This window comes from Colossoma macropomum, unplaced genomic scaffold, assembly GCF_904425465.1.
Source record: "Colossoma macropomum unplaced genomic scaffold, Colossoma_macropomum, whole genome shotgun sequence".
NCBI classification, from domain to species: Eukaryota; Metazoa; Chordata; class Actinopteri; order Characiformes; family Serrasalmidae; genus Colossoma; species Colossoma macropomum.
The window spans coordinates 9135738-9156851 of NW_023494792.1; the positions used below are offsets into that span (position 1 = coordinate 9135738).

A 21114-nucleotide genomic window follows, 5' to 3' on the forward strand; every position below is an offset into this window, starting at 1 on the left:
GAGTCTCTCTGTTTATTACTAGGTTTAGTAACATGATACTTGTTTTGTTTTGATGATTTATTTTTTTTTTTACATATTTATCTCTCTGGCACTGCTAAATTTCCTTCGGGATCAATAAAGTGTCTATCTATCTATCTATCTATCTATCTATCTATCTGTCTATCTATCTGTCTATGTATCTATCCATCCATCCATCCATCCATCTATCCATCTACCTATCTATCTGTCTCTCTCTAGACGATGCTGGTGTCCATCAGCCAGGCCATCTGCCAGAGGCTGGACAGCATGGAGACCAAACTGCAGGTACTGGAGGCTACATGTCGAGCTCTAGAAGAGAAGCTTGACACAGTAATGGGCAAAAACCATGGGCCTATCCAGGTCCCGATGGTGGCTGGATCTCCTTTCGGTGCAACACAAACCTGTGACAAAGTTCGCTGGTGAGTGTAACAGGAGACAGTTTATTATGGCACTTACGCTAGTCTGTTTTTCCTTCCCATAAACATTTTCTTGTGTTCTGCTGAGTCAAGCATGGGCACATTTACCAACTGACTCACTCAAAATGAACCTAAAAAGATGTTACTAGTTTCATGTCATGCTGGTTCTAATGTCATTAACTGATTCCGGATTGTTGCGTGTTCTCAGTATGGTGCCACAGACCAATGTGGTGGTGAGTAGTGAACGCTCTAAAGCTGGCCAGGAAGAGACAATACCCCGCGCAACAGACTCTCTGGAGAACCTACTCAGCAAGTGAGTTCTGCGTATGTCTCAGTTCTGTGAAAAGTTCTGTGAAAACTGTGTTAAGATAGTTTTTAATTGTTTTTAGTCTTTAAGTGTAGTTGTGAACACACAGGATGCACAATTACATTAATTTGCCAGCTACTCCCAGATTCTGTGGCTTCAGTTTTTTGTTTTTTTTTTAACAGATGCTATGTGTATTTCTGATTGTGCCCAGAACTCTTGATTTACACGGATGTCAGCCTTTTGAGTTTGAAGCCAAAAAGTCTTATGCTAGTGACTGTGAGCCATTAACAGTTGACTGTTCGGCTGGCAGCACGGTAGGCAGAGGAAGGCAAAAAACAATCGTGCTGAAGGTCCCGGGGCCAGAACAGAGCCAGGAAGAACAGGACAGTGGCTCAGAGGCCAGCGACTCTGTGTCCAACAGCGGCCAATCCTCAGGCCAAAACACCAACAACGTCACACTCATCACTCTCAACTCAGAAGGTGAGAGACCACTTAAATTTTATCATTTCCAGAAATTAAATATCAGGGGTTGACATTTGTGACAGCCAGCTTCCAACAGAAAGTACCTTGTAAATGATGATTTTGTATGAAAAAAAAGTTAAGGCCCTGTGCGAAATGTAAATAAAAAAGCAATGCAATAATCTGCAAATCATTTAAACAGAATATTTAATTGAAATTGGCCCAATTTAATGCCAGCAACACGTTTCAAAAAAGTTGGGACAGGGGCAACAAAATACTCATAAACTTGAGTAATGTTAAAAAAGGCACCTGGGGGAACATCTGACAACTAACAAGGTTAACTGGCAACAGGTCAGGAACATGATTGGGCATGAAAAGAGCATGTCAGAGAGTCTGAGTCTTTCAGAAGTAAAGATGTGGAGGGGTCCACCGCTCTGTAAAAGTCTGCCCGGGCATATAGTGGGACAATTCAAGAATAACATTTCTCAATTGTAAAATGGCAAAGAACTTGGGGATTTCATCATCTGTGGTACATAATATCATTAAAGATTCAAAGAATCCGGGGAAATCTCTGTGTGCAAGGGACAAGGCAAAAGATCATTATTGGCTGGCTACGATCTTCGGGCCCTCAGGCGGCACTGCATTAAAAACAGACACAATTCTCTTGTGGAAATCACTACATAGACTTAGGAGCGCTTCTAAAAAACCACTGTCTGTGAACACAGTTTGTCGCTGCATCCACAAATGCAGGTCGTAACTCTGCCACCGGAGCTCATTTAAGATGGACTGAGGCAAAGTGGAAAAGTGTCTTGTGTTCCGCCAAACCAAAATTTGAAATTCTTTTTGGAATTGATGACGCTGCGTAAATGACGATGCTAAAGAGGAGAGGGACCATCCAGCTTGTTAATAGTGCACAGTTCAAAAGCTAGCATTTGTGATGGTACATCAGTACACATCATGGGTGATTTGCACACCTGTGAAGGCACCATTAATGCTGAACGATAAATGAAGTTATTGTAGCAATATATACAGCCATCCAGGTGACATTTTCAGGGAAGGCCTTGCTTATTTCAGTGAGACATTGCCAAACCATATTCTGCACATATAACAGCAGCATGGCTCCGTAGTAAGAATCTGGGTGCTAAACTGGCCTGCCTGTTCCCAAGCACTTACAGAGAAACAAATGTATGTATTTAGATTATTACTCAGTTAATTAACTCAGTTAATGCCTTGGGTTTAAATAGGTTTGAATATTTAAATTATTATTTTTTAAAGTCTTTATTATTTTTTTCGTGTAGTTTTTTTTGTAGGACCACAATTTGAATAAATGCAGTACAATTGTCCATATAGGACTTATAGGATCCATATAGGATCCGTGGGCTTTGATCAGGTTCTGATCAGAAAGTCTCTGCCTTTGCTTGTTTCATTTGTTGTCAGAGTTGTGGTTCAGAGGGTGGCCTCAAAACGATTCCTCTGCATATATCCACATATTTGGAGCTGTAAATTTCAATGACAGTTTGTTTTAGTCAGCAAATTGCTGCAGGGCAGCATGTGACTTTTAAATCCTTTTGTTTTTCTCTGCATGTCTTTCCCTCTCTCCAGTTTTGTCATTTTCAATCCTATCTTATAGCGCCTGCTATTGACAGGATTTTTTCCATTCAGCTCCCTCTGTCAACTCAGTCTGGAACATATTACTCATGATCAAACCCATCATCTCCTATGTATTTGTCTCTGTCAACATTACCTGTTTTTGTTATGGGGTTTTCCCTGATATTCTTCTGGACATGCTAAAAAAGCTGCACCCACTGCTATGATAATTTCACTCCACACCTGTATGGTGAGCTCTAACAGATGGTTTAAAAGAGAAAAGTTTGTGTAAAACTTGTGTTGAATATAAAATCATAGACGGTTTAAACAAATATGATATAATAGAGTGAGCACGGCCTTTGAGTATTAAGTCCGTCTCAAGTCAACTTCTAGCCTAAACAAAGTTCACGTTTCAATTTGAAAGAAGTAGTGATGCTTTTATTTTTTTTGTCTGTCATACATTTATTTAATAAGAATGTTATAGTAGTCACTGAACGTGTGGAAAGAAACTTCTGATATTATTCTCAAAATGTGTAGTATGTCAGGAAATGTTTTGTGTTTGAGCTCGTTTCTCTTTTTAGGTATTTACAGTGACCACCAGGGGTCAGTTTTGTATCAAGTGAGAACACTATGTTAAGACAAGTAGTGGTGGGTTAAAGTGGTTATTTCTTGCCCACCTATTTTCAAAAGTATTTCGCCTTCATAGTCTGCAGATTTTTTAGACCTAGAGACATCTGCTGTCTATGAGAGCATGAGGTTTTACACACAGATTCTGTTTTTTCTCAGGCTTGTTGCTTCAAAGATGCACACTCATCTGGTGTGCATAGCAGTCCCCTACTTTGTATTGGTTTAGTGGTTCTTTTCTGCATACACTCTCATCTTGCTCACTGAATATTTACCCAATTCTTGATCTCACTTTCAAGATTTATTTATTTTTTTCAATAAATATATAAATAGAGCGAGACATAACGTAAACAGAAATACTGCTGTTTTTATACAACAGAAAAAAGGACTTACGATTACACCATGTAATCCAAAAGACACAAACTAGTTGAAAAGTAAACAAAACCATCTAATCCATAACTGAATAAATCTTTCCTTCTCTCTTCTCTCACATGCGTGTCTGCAGAAGACTACCCGTCAGGAACATGGCTGGGGGATGAGAATAATCCGGAAATGCGTGTGCGCTGCCCTGTGTCAGCGGCTGACATGTTGCACATCAGCAGCAACTGTCGCACACCAGAGAAGATGGCCCTCACGCTGCTGGACTACCTGTTCCACCGTGAAGTGCAGGCTGTCTCCAACCTATCCGGCCAGGGCAAGCATGGCAAGAAGCAGCTGGACCCGCTCATGATCTACGGCATCCGCTGTGAGTCAGTCCCAAAGCACTCCACTGATTTCATTTTAGTCTAATCACTTGAAACAGTGAACTTCACAAAAGTTAATATGTGGCCACAACTATGTCATGAGTTTATCTCTGAAATGTCATATAACATCCCTAATTTAGACTGTTAGAGGAAAGTTGTTGTGTGCGTGAGACTGCAGAAAAAGCATTCTGAAGAATCATAGAATACAGTTTTTGTTTGTAGAAGGCCCTTTTCTTAACCTGATATGTTTTGGCATCTTCTAGCTATGGTGCTCTGTCTGTTCTAATAGAAAAGGCAAAGCCCAGAGGTCCCGTTTTAACATGGGTGGTGACCCATCCTATGTACAAAATTATGATGAACTCAAGAGGAAACTTCTGTCTTTTTTCCCAGGGCAGGTTAAAACAAGTTAAAGTCATTCTTCGTTACATATTTTCTTCAATGATACGGAACAGACTGAATACCAAAGGAAATCCTAAATGGCATGCACGTGGGTCATTCAGTTCACGTTCCATGCAAGAACTAATGCTCTAATGATTTTCAATGGGTGACTATGATGATTGACGAGAGCATTATTAAGGCACCACTTCAGCCATGACCTTTCAGGCAAAATGCTTCAGTGTAGTGCTGTTCACTCAAGTGAAGTTGCTGTTTAATGATTAATTACTCTTAATTTCACTACTAGAGGCTATTTTAAATAGGTAAAAATCATGATGGTTTAACAAGGAAGAGTATTTTCTTTACCAGCAAGAAGCTGGTAAGCTGAGGCTACATATAGAGCACCTGTTGTACTTGTCTGTACTTGAAGACATGCACACACGCACATGGTCATGTTGTAGATTATAGCGGCGATAGCCACTTTTATCTCAATTGCGCTATTGAATGTGCAAAGCAGTCCCACACCCAATGCCTCCCGCCCTCTGTCCGCTTGACCATTCATGCGCCTGCCCCGTTAGTGTGACCTTTTCCTCAGCTCTGAAATCTCTCTAAACAAACCCGACTCAGTTTACAGCAACACACTCCCTTACAGTTAGCATGGTACACAGGGTTGCTGTTTACTCTTCACAGGTTGATTGGCGCAGTTAAGGTCTTATTTGCAGCAAACAGGTTTACAACTGGAATGATGATGAATGTAACATTATAGGCTTCATGCACTTTGTCTTTAGGCAGTTTAAAGCGATAGTTAGTTCAGTATATATATATATATTATTGTATATATATATATATATGATATGTATGTATGTATGTATATATATATATATATATATATATGGTTGTACTCACATATTATGGATTCCCAAAAGCAACAAATGTCAGATAGCGACACACAGAATACAGGCTTAGCATACATACATGGACATGTATACACTCGCAATGCTATAAACATATATGCATACAAATGTGCATATATGAGAATATGAGTATTAAAAGCTCTGTGACAAAATATGCAATGTTTTACCCTGTGTTCCTGAAATGCAAATCACTGTAAATTTACATTGTGTGCAGATTGTGTTTATTTTTATAACTCTTAAAATTATCATGTTAATACTGGAATAGCGCTGCTCTTCTAAACTGGCGTGCATTGTAATGGGTGTCAGAAATAGCTAGTAAACATTATTATAACCTATTGTTACCATATCATTTATCATGATTTTTGTTGGCTTTAGAATAAGAATAGAGCAAGATCATATTTTTGTGCCCTGGAACATAATTTGGGTATGAAAGGATACAATGCTTTGGCACTATTTGACATCGTAGGCTAATCACTGAACAGAACTAGATTACAGAGAGACTGTAAACAAAAAACAAAGCTTTAGTTGTCCATGTTAGAGAGAGAACCTGTTAAAAGAATGAGACACACTTGTTAGCTTGATGCTAATATTACATGGGAATTCCCCTATATGGGCTAATGGAAATTAGCATTATGCTAGCAGTAGAAAGAGTGCTACTTATAAAGCAAATTAAAAACAGTTTCTAGATTAAACATTGCATTTTTAGGCTGGGTATAAATGGCTGGCATACTCACGATTTTATGCTTGTATATTTTACAGACATTGAGTGTTGACACAGACAAGTTAATCATCCCTGAAGCTCCCCAAAGTAGTTTAAACATCGTCCTGGGATGATGGGATAGCATTAGTCTGGAGCCTTGATACAGTGTCAGTAACCAAGAGCAAGTTCTAAAAGTAAAATACTACTTTAATGGGAGAACTCATGAATGTTTTTGCCCCATGTGTGTATAGGTCATCTGTTTCACAAGTTCACGATCACAGAGTCTGACTGGTACCGCATCAAGCAGAGCATTGATTCGAAGTGCCGCACAGCATGGAGGCGGAAACAGCGAGGACAGAGCCTAGCCGTCAAGAGCTTTTCTCGCAGAGCGCCTGCTGCCCGCACCAGTGGAGGTAACCATGGCAACAGTCCTGCCAAGTACCCGGCACCCCTTGGTCTCCTGTTTGATTTTGATGCTGTGTGTGGGGCCCAGTTGCTTTAAAGAGAAGGTTTAACTTCTTACTTCTAGTGTGTGAGACAGCAGGGTTTTTGACTGGTGTGCTAGCATGCAGCAGATGGTTGTAATCTCGGCATAACGCCTCCTGTCCCGTTCCTTCCTCTTCAAGATCTGTGGGCCACCACCTCTGACCTGCTGGCACACATCCAAATATCCTGTATAAGCCCACCGCAGTGTCCTATAAACACACGCACTGGAGTGCTGTGATATGCGCACACACGCCCTACAATGCTGCAGTGTACACACACACCCTGTGGGGCTAGATCTCTGTGTTCCTGTGGTCCAGCGGAAACAGTGCTCTCTGGCCATTAGTTTAAACTGTTATTTCGTAATGACGGAGAGGACAAGCAAGGCGAAGTGCTCGCCTCTAGAAGCCACCTGGCACACAGCCTATGCAGAAATCAAGAGCGCTACAGAGCAAGGAAAAACAAGCTAGCAGTTTTTGCTAAGCATGGCACAATGTGTAGAGAGTCATGCATTTCTTAGTCCGGTTTTTAAAAAACATTGCGTGCAAATTGAATCAAAATGGCCTTTAAGTACACGTTTTATTTATTTTTTTTATATTTCTGCACATGCACATAGTTTTCTAAAAAGGAGTTCAAACATTGTTTGAAAGATGTAGAGAAAATGGGACAGTGCAAGGGCTGACAGGCCACCCAAATTTTCATCAGACAAACAATTCTTGAAGCTTTGAGAAAGAGGAGAAAATCAAGCTCCAGTCTTGCTTCAGATCTGAAAAAATCCACAGGTGTTTTTGTCCATTCTTCCTCTGTGAAAAGACAGCTGAACACTGTGGGTCTGAAAAAAATCTTTATCTATCATAAATCTGTTACTGTGAAAAGGAAATTAGCAAAAAAGAAGCAAATTTGTAAGTCAAACAAAGAACCTGCTGTTGTTCTCAGAACAATAGGCTGATCACCCTAGAGTCACTGAATGTGTTTGGGATTACTTGAATTGTGAGAAGCAAAAAAAAGTTCTAAGATTGAATTTTAGAGGTGTGGAAAAATTTCCCTGCAGATTTTTCTTGAAAAACTAAAGAAAACAAGTCTTCTAAAAAGCCTGGAAGGTGTAATAAAGGTTAAACGTGAACACACACACACACACACACACACACACACACACACACACACACATCATCTAAACCACTTATCCCTCTAGGTCGCGGGGGGGTGCTGGAGACTAGCCCAGATGTCATTGGGCAGAAGGCAGGATGTGAACGCACTAAATACTAAAGTAGTAGTTATAGGCCTTAGATACCATCGCTGATTCTGAAATATTTGGTTCCATTGCTCCCAGTCACAACAGTAGTGTTTTGTTTTTCTCAAAGGACTCAAGCCCCCTCATCAAAGTCTGACTTGCTCTGTCTCATTAGTGAAAGAATACCACTGTGAGTGACATCTAAAAGAGTGTAGGTGTATTGTGTTTATGTGCGATTCTCTACAAGCATGTAACATTTTATCTGTGTGCATTGGCAGCCTGTAAGGCATATGTGTGGTGCTGGTCAGTAGTGTGCATCACCCCGGCTGGGTGTGACTGCTGCAGTGATGATAGTGAGTGTTTAGACTGTGGGCCTGCGTTTACTTTTTGCTGCAGGGGTACGAGTGTGTTTGGACTGCTCACTGGAGAGTCCGTGTTGTGTTTTTGGAGATGGTTTATGCTGTATAAACAAGCTGTAATCTGGACTTTTTCCAAGTGTTTTGAGAATTGGGGTATGGGACATTCCTCTGGTTTGAAGTATGTGTATGCTTGTGTGTTTGCTAAAATGTACATGTGCAGTATGTGTAGCCCATATGTATATATGCTTGCTAAAGGCCAAATGGTAATGCAGAATGTAGCCTATCCCTGAGTGTGAGTGAAGTAGTGTTTGTGAGAGAATAAACATGTGGCACATATTCAGACAGTGCTGGACATCAGCTTGTCCTTCCCTTTTTGAATGTTTAATGATTGCAGTCCCTCTTTTCCTGCCTCATCCGGAACCACCCAGTTGACATAGATAACTGTTTTGACCTGCCAGCTATGTGCAGTGATGTGATATGTGTATGTGTGTGTTTTTCTTTTTTGTGCAGAGGGAGTCTCTGTAACAGAAACAGCATCTATAGACTCTTCTACCCAGCAGGCTTTGCAGTATGCACTGGCTGGTGCTGCCCAGCAGGTTCAGATCCACCGCATAGGAGAGGATGGACAGGTGCAGGTGGTAAGTACTCATCATTCGGAGGCTTGTGGACACACATCTGAACATTTATGCACTGTTTCTCATCCTCCTTGTTAAACAGTCGAGCACACATGCTCACACATACCCGTTATCTCCACAGGAGAGCATCTGTGTGTGGCCCTGCCCTGAGTGTGTTAGTGTTTAATCAAGCTGAGCTTTGTCAGCTTACAGCTTCCTCTGTGCCCTCTCCTATAGTTTCCTTCATGAGCCTTTCCATGACTCCTGAACCATACAGCTGCTTCTGGTCACCTCCTCCCACATGCACACACACACAGCACATGTGCGTAGAAGCCTAAAAAAAGAATAATTTTCATCCATCCAGCCTATAACATTTCCTCAATGTTGGTACGATCATTGGAGCGTTAGTGAAAAAAGGTAACTATCTATCTATAAAGGAAAAAATCTAACCTATTGGTAACTAGCGAAGACACTTTCTCTGGATAGACAAAGCACTTTTTGTAAGTCACTCTGGATAAGAGCGTCTGCTAAATGATGTAAATGTAAATGTAAGCATTATAGCAACTACATATGTACTTTGGCAATGCATATAAATGATAGATTTTTTTTTTTAGTCTAAAAAAATGTTTCTCCCCATGATCATGATGATGCAGGATGTGAGAGAAACCTTTTTAGAACTCACCCCGATTTTTTTTTTTTTTTTATTCATCCACAGATGTTTTGGTAGGTTTAGTTTTATGTTCTTCACAGTGAATTCGCAAACTGCTTGTCTTTTAGCAGCTGGGACTCGCCTCCTCAGTCAGAACTTCCAGATCTTCTAGAAAGAATTTTATCTTCATTTATCCTAAGCTTCAGTCATGTTATATTAATCAAATAATCTTTAAATAGGTTCAGTGTTGTTGTAGATTCGTAATGTATTAGTTGTTAAAGAATGCTGTGGATGACTGTCAAAACCGCTATACTTAAAGAAAGTTGGTGATGTAACTTTTCTGTTGTATTACCGACAGGTGGAGGAGAGGTTGAAATCAGAGAGAGAGAGGGAGAGGTTGAATGAGCAGCCAAGGCCTACTGTTCAACAGTTGTTACACTCCTGATATTATACAGGGGATTAGTGGGAGCAGCTAAGCCTGAAGTTTACAAGCACTGTTAATGCACTGGAGGAAATGTAAAGCACATACACTGGCAGGGCAAGGCCTTCCTGTGCCACCACGCGAGTGCTGGCTCTACAGAACACCAGAGAAGCAAGAGCTCACTTTCACCCTGTAGCACAGCTGCCAGGACACACACATATACACTTGTTCTATTTTAATCTCTCCAGATTCCACAGGGACACCTCCACATCGCTCAGGTGCCACAGGGAGAGCAGGTGCAGATCACACAGGACAGTGAGGTAAGAATGTCTGCTTACAAATTCATTTTCTTCTTCTGCTTCTCTCTCTCAATCTCTTTTTTTTCATTCTTCTCCCCCACTTCATGATTCCATTACTCTGTAGATGTCGGTGATATCAGAACTTCTAAATGTGGCACACCCATTCCATTTTACAATAAGCCAACTTTTTGAAGGTTCCAAGTTTATTTCTCAACTCCAGTTTTAAACAATGGCACCCTGTTCTCCTTGGCCTGTTGAGATGTTGAGAAATTTGAGTGCTTTTTGCTCAACATACACATCCTGACAGATTCATAATAGCTTTTCGTTTAAAGGAATGGAAGCACCAGCATTCCCAAGCACCTGAAGCTTATTAACATGCAATTATGAATCACTGAATTTTTGTTCCCCAAGTGTCATTCAACAAGAATAATGATCATTCAGTGAGGATGACTGGCTCCTTCAATGTGGTCTAGTGTCTTTCATATCTTGAAGCTTTGGAATCATACACATAAGCAGTAATTCTATGTGAATTGCATAATATCCATCTGGGGCAGAAATATCTGTGTCAGCCATGTGTTAGCCCCAACAAAGCCAGTTGTACATAACAGTATTAAGATGATCTCTGAGGAAAAAGAATAAAGCTAGTAGAATTCCTATAAGTTCAAAGGCTGCGATTGGACAGATGCTATAAGGACCCATTTTCACAAGATCTGCTCACTTCTTTCACATCTCTTTCATCATCAACCAGTCCTGTTTCCATTCTCCTTTTTCATTCCTCCTACTCACTTTTATCCTTTCATCTTCACAGCTCCTCTTCCCTGTTTTGTCATCCTTCTTCCTTCTGCTTTCCTTTCCTTTCCTTTCCTTACTGCCTGTTTTTCCTGTAGTACCCTCTCAACAGCCCTCCTTATTCCATTCCCCTTATTGTTTTCTACTGCTTATCTTTTTAAGTATTTGCCTTATGGTTATAGCTTTTTGGTCAGGGCTCATATTAACGAAACTATTAAAGCAATAGAGTGGAGGAAGAGCATTGGTCTGTAGTTGTTTTTGCTTTTCATATCATTATTAATTAATTTGATTTGGTGGCTTGAATGAAGGGTTAAAGCTGTGTAAAGAACTGCCTTCCTGTTTCTCATAAGTGATTGCTTATGGCAGTGAGATGTAATCTCTCTGAGCTGCACTTTACTAGTTGTGTGCTCTGATCTCAATAGCAAACTTGAACAACTTTTGCTGACTCTGTTTATTAAGAATCATATATATATATATATATATATATATATATATATATATATATATCATTCTTAGGTGTTGTAAGCAGCTTTTCTGTACATCTTGTTTTATATTTAAAACCTTTAAACCATCATACCATTAAAACCTGTGGAGATTCCTGATTTAAAAAAAAGTAGAGGTTTTAAATGTATCATGAATCTCTGGAGGGGCAGAAATATCAATGTCACACTGTTTCAGTGAAATCTGACCTTACTACACTTACGTAATCAACCCCTTTTGATCATCATTTTCAAAACTCTCCCATTTATAATTGTAGTTGAAAATGTTTTTTTATTTACACACATTTTATTAACCAATATATGTGTTGAGAAATCAAAAATCAGTCACAGTCTTTTTTGAGAAATCAAAAATAAGTCACAGAATTGAAGGCTTTTTTACTTACAATTCTGCAAAGAAAATAATGCCCCGTAAATTCCTTGTTCCATCGTTAAGTCAAAATGTAGCATCCCCATGAGCGATATGTCAAAGTGAAAGGTTAGTTTAGTGTTAAATGTCTTCCCCAGTGCTTCATATAGCTCTGTTCAGAAGAGTCTTGTTGCTGGACATTCCCAGAAAATATGCTGGTGGCTGCCTTCCTGAAAAAATATATGGTTTTCATGGCCTCTCAGAAATATGTTTGTTTCCATTCAGTAGCCAGATGGTTCTTTTTCTGGCTGAGCTGAAAGGCACTTTAAACAATAATTTGGCTCACTTTGGAAATGGAAGTCTAAAATGTATAACATATCTGTTAATAGTTCTAACATCAGCCTTCTAGTTTATATTTACAGAGGAAGTTCTTGTGAGTAACGGAGAGACTGCCATTGATGTTGATTGCTCAAACTGAACTAAGCAAATTCCTGAGATAAAACTTTCTCATTTAGTCTGTGCTCTTGTGGCTGTTGAAATACAACCCCATTTTCAAGTTGAGATGCTGTCCAAAATGTAAATAAAAATAGAATGCAATGATATGCAAATCATGTAAACCATATATTTGAAAGAAAATAGTACAAAGATAACATATCAAATATTGAAACTGAGAAATTTTATTGTTTTTTGAAAAATATATGCCCATTTTGAATTTGATGCCAACAACACGTTCCAAAAAAGTTGGGACGGGGGCATGTTTACCACTCTGTTATGTCACCTCGTCTTTTTTAAACAAACTTTGTAAGCGTTTGGGAACTGAGGAGACCAACTGCTGTACTTTAGAAAGTGATATGTTTTCCCATTCTTGCTTAACATAGGATTTCAGCTGCTCATCAGTTTGAGGTCTCCTTTGTCGTATTTTTCATTTCATAACCCTCCAAATTTTATCAGTGGGTGACAGGTCTGGACTACAGGCAGGCCAGTTTAGCACCCAAACTCTTTTAATATGGAGCAATGCTGTTGTAATACATGCAGAATGTGGTTTGACATTGTCTTGCTGAAATAAGCAAGGCCTTCCCTGAAAAACTAACTTGCATTTGTGGATGCAGTGATGAACTGTTTTCACAGACAGTGTTCAGAAGTGTTTCTGAGCCCATGCAGTGATTTCCACTGCAGAATCATGTCTGTTTTTAATGCAGTGCTGCCTGAGGGCCCAGAGATCAAGGCCAACAAATACTGTTTTTTGGCCTTGTCCCTTGTGTACAGAGATTTCTCCGGATTCTCATATTATGTACTGTAGATGAAGAAGTTCTTTACCATTTTATGTTGAGAAACGTTATTCTGGAATTGTCCCACTGTTTGCCCGCGCAGTCTTTCACAGAGTGGTGAACCCCTTTTAGATCTTTACTTCTGAAAGATTCAGCCTCTCTGGGATGCTTTTTTTATATCCAGTCATGTTCCTGACCTGTTGTCAATCAACAACCAGGTGTTTTTTTAGCGTTATAAAACTTTACCAGCAACTTTTTTGGAACATGTTATTGGCAACAAATTCAAAATGGGCATATATTTAAAAAGAAAAATTCTCAGTTTCAACATTTGATGTGTTGTCTGTACTATTTTCAATTAAATATAGGGTTTAAATGATTTGCACATGATTGCATTTTGTTTTTTTTTGTTTTGTTTTTTTTTACATTTTGCACAGCGTCCCAACTTTTTTGGAAATGGGGTTGTAAAAAATGCATTGCATTGTAATTGCTAGATTGCTGGAAAGCTAATGTGGAAAGAAGCAGTTGATCTGGAGTGACTCCTTAATTAGTGGCATTATAACTTCCATCCATTAACAAAATTAATGCCAGTTGGTTTATCCAACATGTGGCAGTATTACAGTGATAATTACATTAACTGTAGATACTCAAAGATATGGAACCAATAGAGTTTAAAGCCATTGTAAATACATGCAAATGTAAACATGCATGTCATTAATACAGATTCAGTAACGAAACAGAGCAAGAGAGAAAGAAAAAAGACAGGAAATGTGTATAGCTCTTCCCAGTTAGTTAGAAGGATGCCAGAAAAAGCCTTTTCCCCTCTTTTAACTTCAGCGTTATTGTTTGTTGTTAAAGTTCAAAGCTTAGCAACAAAATCCCACTTCTTCCAACTGCCATTCACAAAGAGTGTTTTCATTAGAAACTGGGCCTGTCTCATCAAAGCCATTTGTTTAAGAGAGTTTGAAAAGGAAATGAGCCATTCTGAGGTTATTCCCACTGCCCACATCTCCACTGTGTGTGAGAGAGGAAGTCTTTGTGCATGCATGTGTGTGAATATCCATGTTGTGTACTCTTGTGTGTATGCAGATTTGCATGTGCTCCATACCTGCCAGCATTCAGTTGAGAAAATACGGGGGATCCCCCAACTCCCAATTCTTCCCAAAATAGACACACAAACTGGCCAAGCCTTCCACATCAGTCCTTGTTATGAATGTTAAGGCTGTGCCTTTCTGTACTGCCACTGTGTATTGTCCTCATTTGACCAACCTTTGTTTTTTTCTTGTCGATACTACTCAGTCATGGCATGCAGTCAAAACCAAAACAAAGTTTACGTGTATACAGATGACCTAATCCATTGGGCTGGCCCACAATATTTGTCAAAATGAATTTTTAAATCGTTGCTTTCTGTTTTTATTTGTATTCGTCTTTTTTGGAATTGAAGTTTGTGTAACAATTAAGCTTTAAAATGTTCAGATGAAGCATCTCACTTCAGATGACCATATAAATGTACCATGGTTAAACTGAAGAAATACATAGCCAACATCATGACTTATTTAGGTAAACCTTTTTCAAAAAAGTAAAGAAAATGACCTACTATGCAGATATGTGGCTGTTTCAGGCTATATTTGGTACAGGATTGAAATTGATTTGTTTTTCTTTTCCAACAATATCCAATCTGGCATTTTCAGCTGGTATCAGCCCAATATGGACATTGGGTATCACACTGTGAGTGTTAAATATTGTCCAGATTGTAAAAGTGTTGTGGATGACCGGAGGTACTCTCTGTGTGTTCTGCAGGGCAATCTGCAAATTCACCAGGTTCATGTTGGACAGGATGGACAGGTAAGACCTAACCCCTATTCTCTCTCTCTCTGTGGTTCTGTCTTTCTGTCTGTTTCTCTCTGTGTCCCTGTCTCTGTCTCTCTCCTCTCTCTGAATTCTAAGAATAATTAGGACACACTGTTCTTCTTGTGTCTTAACTCTGTGTCCACTCACATCAAAGGGGCCTCAAAGGGCTGCAGGCTTGTGTGAACGTCAAACACACTCATAAACACTCCCACACACACAGCCAGAGTCTCTGCTCGCATCACACCCTGTATGTTTGCCTGTGATCGTGTGTGTGTAAAAGAAAGAGAGCAGGTGTGGATCTGTTTTTGGTGTGGCATTTCTGTTTATACATGTTAAAAAGCCTGCTTTATCTTGCTAGTGTATAAGTATTTTGTAAAATGACACACATGTGTACACACTTTGATACAGCATACACAGGCTTAATAGCTATATTTCTACATTCCAATCTTTTAAGCTTAATCTTTTTGCAAACATATTACCTAATCCAGCCTAGCAGAATCTGTATATCAGTCTGCCCACTTAGGAACAGATTAATTTCCACTTCACAAAATTAAATTATAGAAATCAGGAAATCAGTGTATAATATATTTTATGTCTGATTTCCTGAAATGCATGTTTGTGAGGTTTTCAGTTCTTTTTTTTTTTATTCTATTCAAGAAATTTAGTGTACTTCATTTTTGTGACTTTACTGCTCTGTGATTACACCTCTTTTGTTACTCCTAACAAAAGGCATGTGAAATGGAAGCATATTTATGTGTCCAGGTCTTTAGCAACATACCAGCTTATTTGTGTGTAAAAACCCACAACCACAATCTTTATTCCCACTGACAGTCTGTGAGAGCACCCTCAGCTAGGTGTATCTTTTCCTTCTTTCCTTTCTTCCTATCTGTTTTTAATGTCTCTGTCCATAAGAAATTGAACAGTGACACACTTTGTTGTTTTGGCTCTGAACTCTGTAACTGAATTTGAAATACATCAACAACTATGACTTTAAAGTGCAGAATGACAGCTTAAAGGATGCTTGCATCAATGTTGTTAAAGGAATCACAGCCCTTTTTACACAGCCACATTTTGGGGTCAGTAAATAATAGGACAGTTGGCTGCTTTTTTGTTTCTTGTCATTAGTCTAGATACAAGAAAGCTAACAAAAGGTCTAGAGTTGTTTCTAGATTAGATAGTAACATTTGCAAGTGAAGTCTTTTGCTGTTGCCTATATAGGAGAACTATGTATAAAAATATTCCTGTATTTCCTCATTTTGTGTTTTATCTTCATAGTCTTTGTTTTATTTCTAATTGAATATGCTGGACTACAGAGCCAAAACAAGTAAAATTGTGTCACTGTCCAATTACTTGGACAGAAATTGGAGTGTATTTTGGTTGTGTCTGTAAAATGATGTGCTGTCCAGGCCAAGACAAACACACAGGGACTTATTTATCTAACCTTGTGTTCCAGGTCTGGCTTCATACACACACACACTGACATGCATACACTACGGGGCCATTTCTTTTCTGAGTGTGATTCCCATGGAGAGAAATCTGAATAGCAGATAGAAATGACGGTATTATTCTGGTGGCAGCGCCATTGCTGCCTTATTGTTGTTAGAGCTTTGAGGTTGTGAGGGCTCTGGGGCAATGGGGATTGGGTACAAGACAGTACAAGAGAGCGCAGAGCAGGCTGTGTCTTCTGCCTTCTGTGCGTGTGTGTTGGATGGAGAAAGAGCTGGGTTGTTAGCCTGGAATCTGACTGCGGTTTATTTCATTGGACCTGTTCCACATCTTGCTCTGCATCAGGTCTCTTTGTCCTGGCCAAGGATTTCTCCTTGCCCCTTCTTTGTCCTCATCTTTTCTTTTCATCTCTGGGTGCTATAGATAGACTCTTTCTCATTTCCTCTCTGGAGACCTCTCCCTCACTGTTTTCCCTGTGTCCAGCTGCACACAGCCCTGTATGGCAGCATGGACCTGCCATGCTGCTTTTACCACTGACATTTCACTCCTTTATGGATTGGACTTTATCTGTATCTTGAGTAAGAGTATATTCACTCATGGTCATGGTCATAGCTTTCAGTGTGCAGTTAAGCCACAATTGCACATTCAGTAGAGTTAGTAATAGTTAAGTAGAGCTGAATATGCAAAAGTCACAGAGAGACAGGCTTTGACATGGGGGCCAGTGCTGATTTATTACAAGAGATTGTATTTGGCATTGAGCTCTTGTGATTATTGCATGAACGTCTAGGCTGTAGGGATAAAAGGTTTTGTAAAGATGGAGGGATAATGTTTGTAGACTGCCCTTCATGCTCCTCCTCCTGCCTGCCTTTTTCCTATCACTGAATGGGTTGAGATTTACAGCCTGCCAGCTTGCAGCAGTGCAGGGCATTGCGCACTTTCTTGTCCAATTTCTACAATTAACACAAATCCAGCAGCCGCCTCATGTAAAAGCTTTCTGCTGTTACTGAGAGAAACAAAAAATCCTTTGCCCTTTGTGACCTCTCCAAGCTCTCTTATCTGATGTTTCCAACTCCTGCTCTCTGATCCCTCCGCCACAGAGCCAGCGGATGCGTCCAAATGGAGAGATAAGAGCAAAAGACTGATGAGGAGGCAGAGAGGAGACTGGTGGGAAGGAACAAATGTGTCCCTAGAGTTGCTTAGCGGAGGCTGAGAGAGCAGACTGAAAAGCTTCTCTGAGTTTTGCTCTCTCCCGCGCACACGGCATTAGGCTCTAGAGATGCACTTCATTATGGGTTATGTCTCATCACTCTCTCGTAACTGCAGCCACCGACAATGACCTTGTCTCTGGCAGGCTGATGCTCCATTCGCTGGCCGAGAGATTCCATTAGGATGGGGCGAGTGCAGCTGAATAGTCTGCCCCTCTTAAAGCTGTCAGAGGCTGCTATTGCACCTAGGCCTCATCCGAACACACAGTGCAGACAACTTTGCCTCCCAGAACACACACTGGAACAAGGACCTGTTCATCACAAATCTCTCCTTTCGAGGGGCCAGGTCCATTTCCTTGTCCCACATGCTGGTTGAACAGAGAGTGAGATGTTCGCTCTTTTCTCCCCACTGGGGCGCGAGTCCTGATTTACTTGCTTTCCTGCTGGGACGAATGTGCTGAGGAGCATGATGCTGAGGTCGAGTACTGTACTGACACTTATTACTCCCTTCAGAGCTGGCTGGGAGAAGGAGGGAAAGATGGAAGGAAAGTGAGAGAAAGCAAGAGCGGAAGAGGGAGGGAGGATTGGGCAACACCTCCACGATGAACCAGGTGCAGTGCTGGAAAGATTTGAGTACTTTTAGGCCAAGAGCTGTCAGGCTTTGTTTGTCCCAAACCGGACACAGACAGTGCCTTTAAGCTGAGGTCTCCACAGACCAGTGCATCTTGGGTCTTGGGCCTTGCAGTCGAGTAGTATGAGCCTGTAAAGCAATGTTTGAGCAGGATTAGTTTAACCGGAGGAAGTTCCATAATGCATTTTGTTAGGGATTTGACTTGCCGATTCATATGGGGTAAAGTATCTGTGAAATTTCCCGAAATTAGCCCAGATAGACCTTAATGAAAACACCATAACCCAGACATAAACTGTAGCGATTTATTCAGTAACAATAAAAACACAGTGCATGACCATGTCTGTTTGAAGCTTGTTTTATTACATTTCTGTGAGGTTGATTTAAAGTTAATTCCCTCTGGAATTATTATTTGTCGACTCTGTTAGAGCTGAGGACATTTTATATTTGTACAGATCTCATTAGTAATCACTTAAATTTCTACTGTCCTTCAAGTTTAATCTAGTGCAAATAGGCCCTAAGGCTACTGCATGGATATTTTTGCTCATGTTTGCTATAGGTGAAATGTTGTATTTTAGGAAAACTATGTATGTTTGTAATTATGAGCCAAAGAAGGCCTTGGAGCTTCACTTTCAGTCTGCATCTGTTTGTTTTCATTGTTTGTGTGTGGTATGGTGATTTTTTTCATACTGAATGAGGCAGCATTTACCTCCTGTTCCTGTTATACAGCACCTTAAAAGTATGTCTGTATGTGTTCTGTTCTGTGAATCCGTGTCCAATCGCACTGATGTCACTTCCTCTTACTGCTGTGCTTGTGTTTGAATGCAGTGTGTGTGCGTTTGTGCATATGTGTGCGTGTTTGTGAGACAGAGCTTCAGGTTTCCTGAATGTTAGCATTAAAACCAGATGCTTTCAGTCTTAGTAGGCTAAGTACCTGCTTAAGAACTTAAATTCTCCAGGATTTAACTTGTGATCCAGTGGCTGCCATAACTGAACCTCTGGAGCTTTACCTTTTAGACCCTCAGTTAATTTGCCCATCTTACCAATAGCATCATGACAGAAAGAGTAAGAGTGTTAATTTATTTTTTTTTCCAAACGTAAGAAAAAATTTAACTGGCGACAGGAGAGCGAAGGTACAGTGTAGAGTGTGTGTGATGTTTATCTCCTAATGGAACAGCTCGTATTTCACTTGTGGATCCAGGTTGCTGATGGGATCAGAGGTTTTGTCCAGAAATTCTCAGACTTGAGAATTCATAGGAGTTTGTGGAAGAGACTGTTCAGTGTACTTTGTCATGGCTTAATGATAGTATAAGTTGAATTCTTAAAGAGAGTGACTGTGAATGAGCTTACTTTTGTACATACATACTATGCAAATGTTTTAAGCACCTGAGAAAATTACATTTTATATATATCATTATTTACTTTTAACCATTTTTAATAGGAGTTAATTTAGGAGATAATTTTTTTGGGGTCAATACCGATATTAGTAACCAAGGACATCATTAACCAATATTGGGGCTGATTTCACCGTTCTGTGAAAGACTGCGCAGGCAAATAGTGCAATTCAGGAATAACGTTTCTTAGTGGAAAATAGCAAAGAACTTAGGGATTTCATCATCTACGGTACATAATATCATTAAAAGATTCAGAGAATCTGGAGAAATGTCTGTATGCAAAGGACAAGGCCGAAAGACAACATTGGCTGGCCGTGATCTTCGGGCCCTCAGGCGGCACTGCATTAAAAACAGACACAGTTCTGTAGTGGAAATCACTGCATGGGCTCAGGAACACTTCTGAAAAACACTCATTGTGAACACAGCTCGTTGCTGCATCCACAAATGTAAGTTAAAATTCCATGCAAAGAAGAAACCATATATAAAGAGGATCCAGAAACGCCACCGCCTTCTCTGGGCCTGAGCTCATTTAGCAACTAAGGAGATGTAGACCTGTGGTGAATTAAAATTTGAAATTATTTTTGGAAATCATGGACGCCGCATCCTATGGGCTAAGGAAGAGAAGCACCATCTGGCTTGTTATCAGTGCACAGTTCAAAAGCCAGCATGAGTGATGGTATAGGGCAGGGGTATTTAATTAAAATTCAGTAAGGTCCAATTAGAGAAATTTCCTCAAGCAAAGGTCCGGAACATCATACTGTCTAATTGCATGATTCAGTGGCATATACCGTATACTGATGTAGCCTAGTAAGTATATTAACATTTTATGTAGTCAGCAACTGAATGTCAAATCAAATAAAATACAATTCAGTAATATTTCAACAATATTTATTATTGTTTTATCTTTTTAGAGCACGCCATGTGAAATAACTTCCCTCTGACTCACTTTCTTCTTCGACTGCTGTTTTTTGCCTTGTCCCTCCCCTGTGTGTGCGTTACTTGTGTGTCAGTGCTCATCGTAATGCACAGATCTGATTGGCTAAGTAGCGTCATGTGTGATATTTACAATCCATATGATTGGTGTGTAAGTTTCCTGGGACACTAAAGCGGTACCGTAAATGGCTAGAAAAGTTACAACGATTAAAATAGGACCACTCCGTCAAAATGTAATGGTTCTCCAAAATTAATCGGTTATAGGTCCAGTTCCGCAGAAGACAGCGTCTGGGTCCAGACTCGTACAGCGGTCCGCCTATTAGTGGCCTCTGGTATAGGGGTTCATTAGTCCACATGCCATGGGTGACTTGCACATCTGTGAAAGCACCATTAATGCTTGAGAAAAGCAACAGTGAGGGTATATGAAGTTTATTTCAATTTCTCATTCAAACAAAAATTTTCATGCAGTAACAAGCAGTAGTTGGATGTGTTTGTGTGTATCAGACATATTCTGATTGGCTCTTGAAAATGCACTGCATGATTCCATTGAAATGGCCT

The 21114-nt window shown here is 40.0% G+C and overlaps 1 protein-coding gene across 3 annotated transcripts in view; it reads left to right on the forward strand.

Moving 5' to 3' along the window:
- LOC118811567 (BTG3 associated nuclear protein) overlaps window positions 1-21114 on the forward strand; it is a 45597-nt gene that overhangs the window by 2868 nt on the left and 21615 nt on the right. Inside the window, exons 4-12 of one of the 3 annotated variants that reach the window (XM_036575864.1) lie at window positions 238-437; window positions 643-747; window positions 953-1221; window positions 3917-4156; window positions 6395-6556; window positions 8727-8854; window positions 10149-10220; window positions 14900-14944; window positions 18115-19867. In XM_036575864.1, coding sequence (XP_036431757.1) covers window positions 238-437; window positions 643-747; window positions 953-1221; window positions 3917-4156; window positions 6395-6556; window positions 8727-8854; window positions 10149-10220; window positions 14900-14944; window positions 18115-18207 — 1314 coding nt within the window. In that variant the 3' untranslated portion in view covers window positions 18208-19867. Of the gene's footprint in view, window positions 1-237; window positions 438-642; window positions 748-952; window positions 1222-3916; window positions 4157-6394; window positions 6557-8726; window positions 8855-10148; window positions 10221-14899; window positions 14945-18114; window positions 19868-21114 lie in introns of those variants that run through there. The other 2 variants (XM_036575862.1, XM_036575863.1) reach the window with 2 other exon arrangements.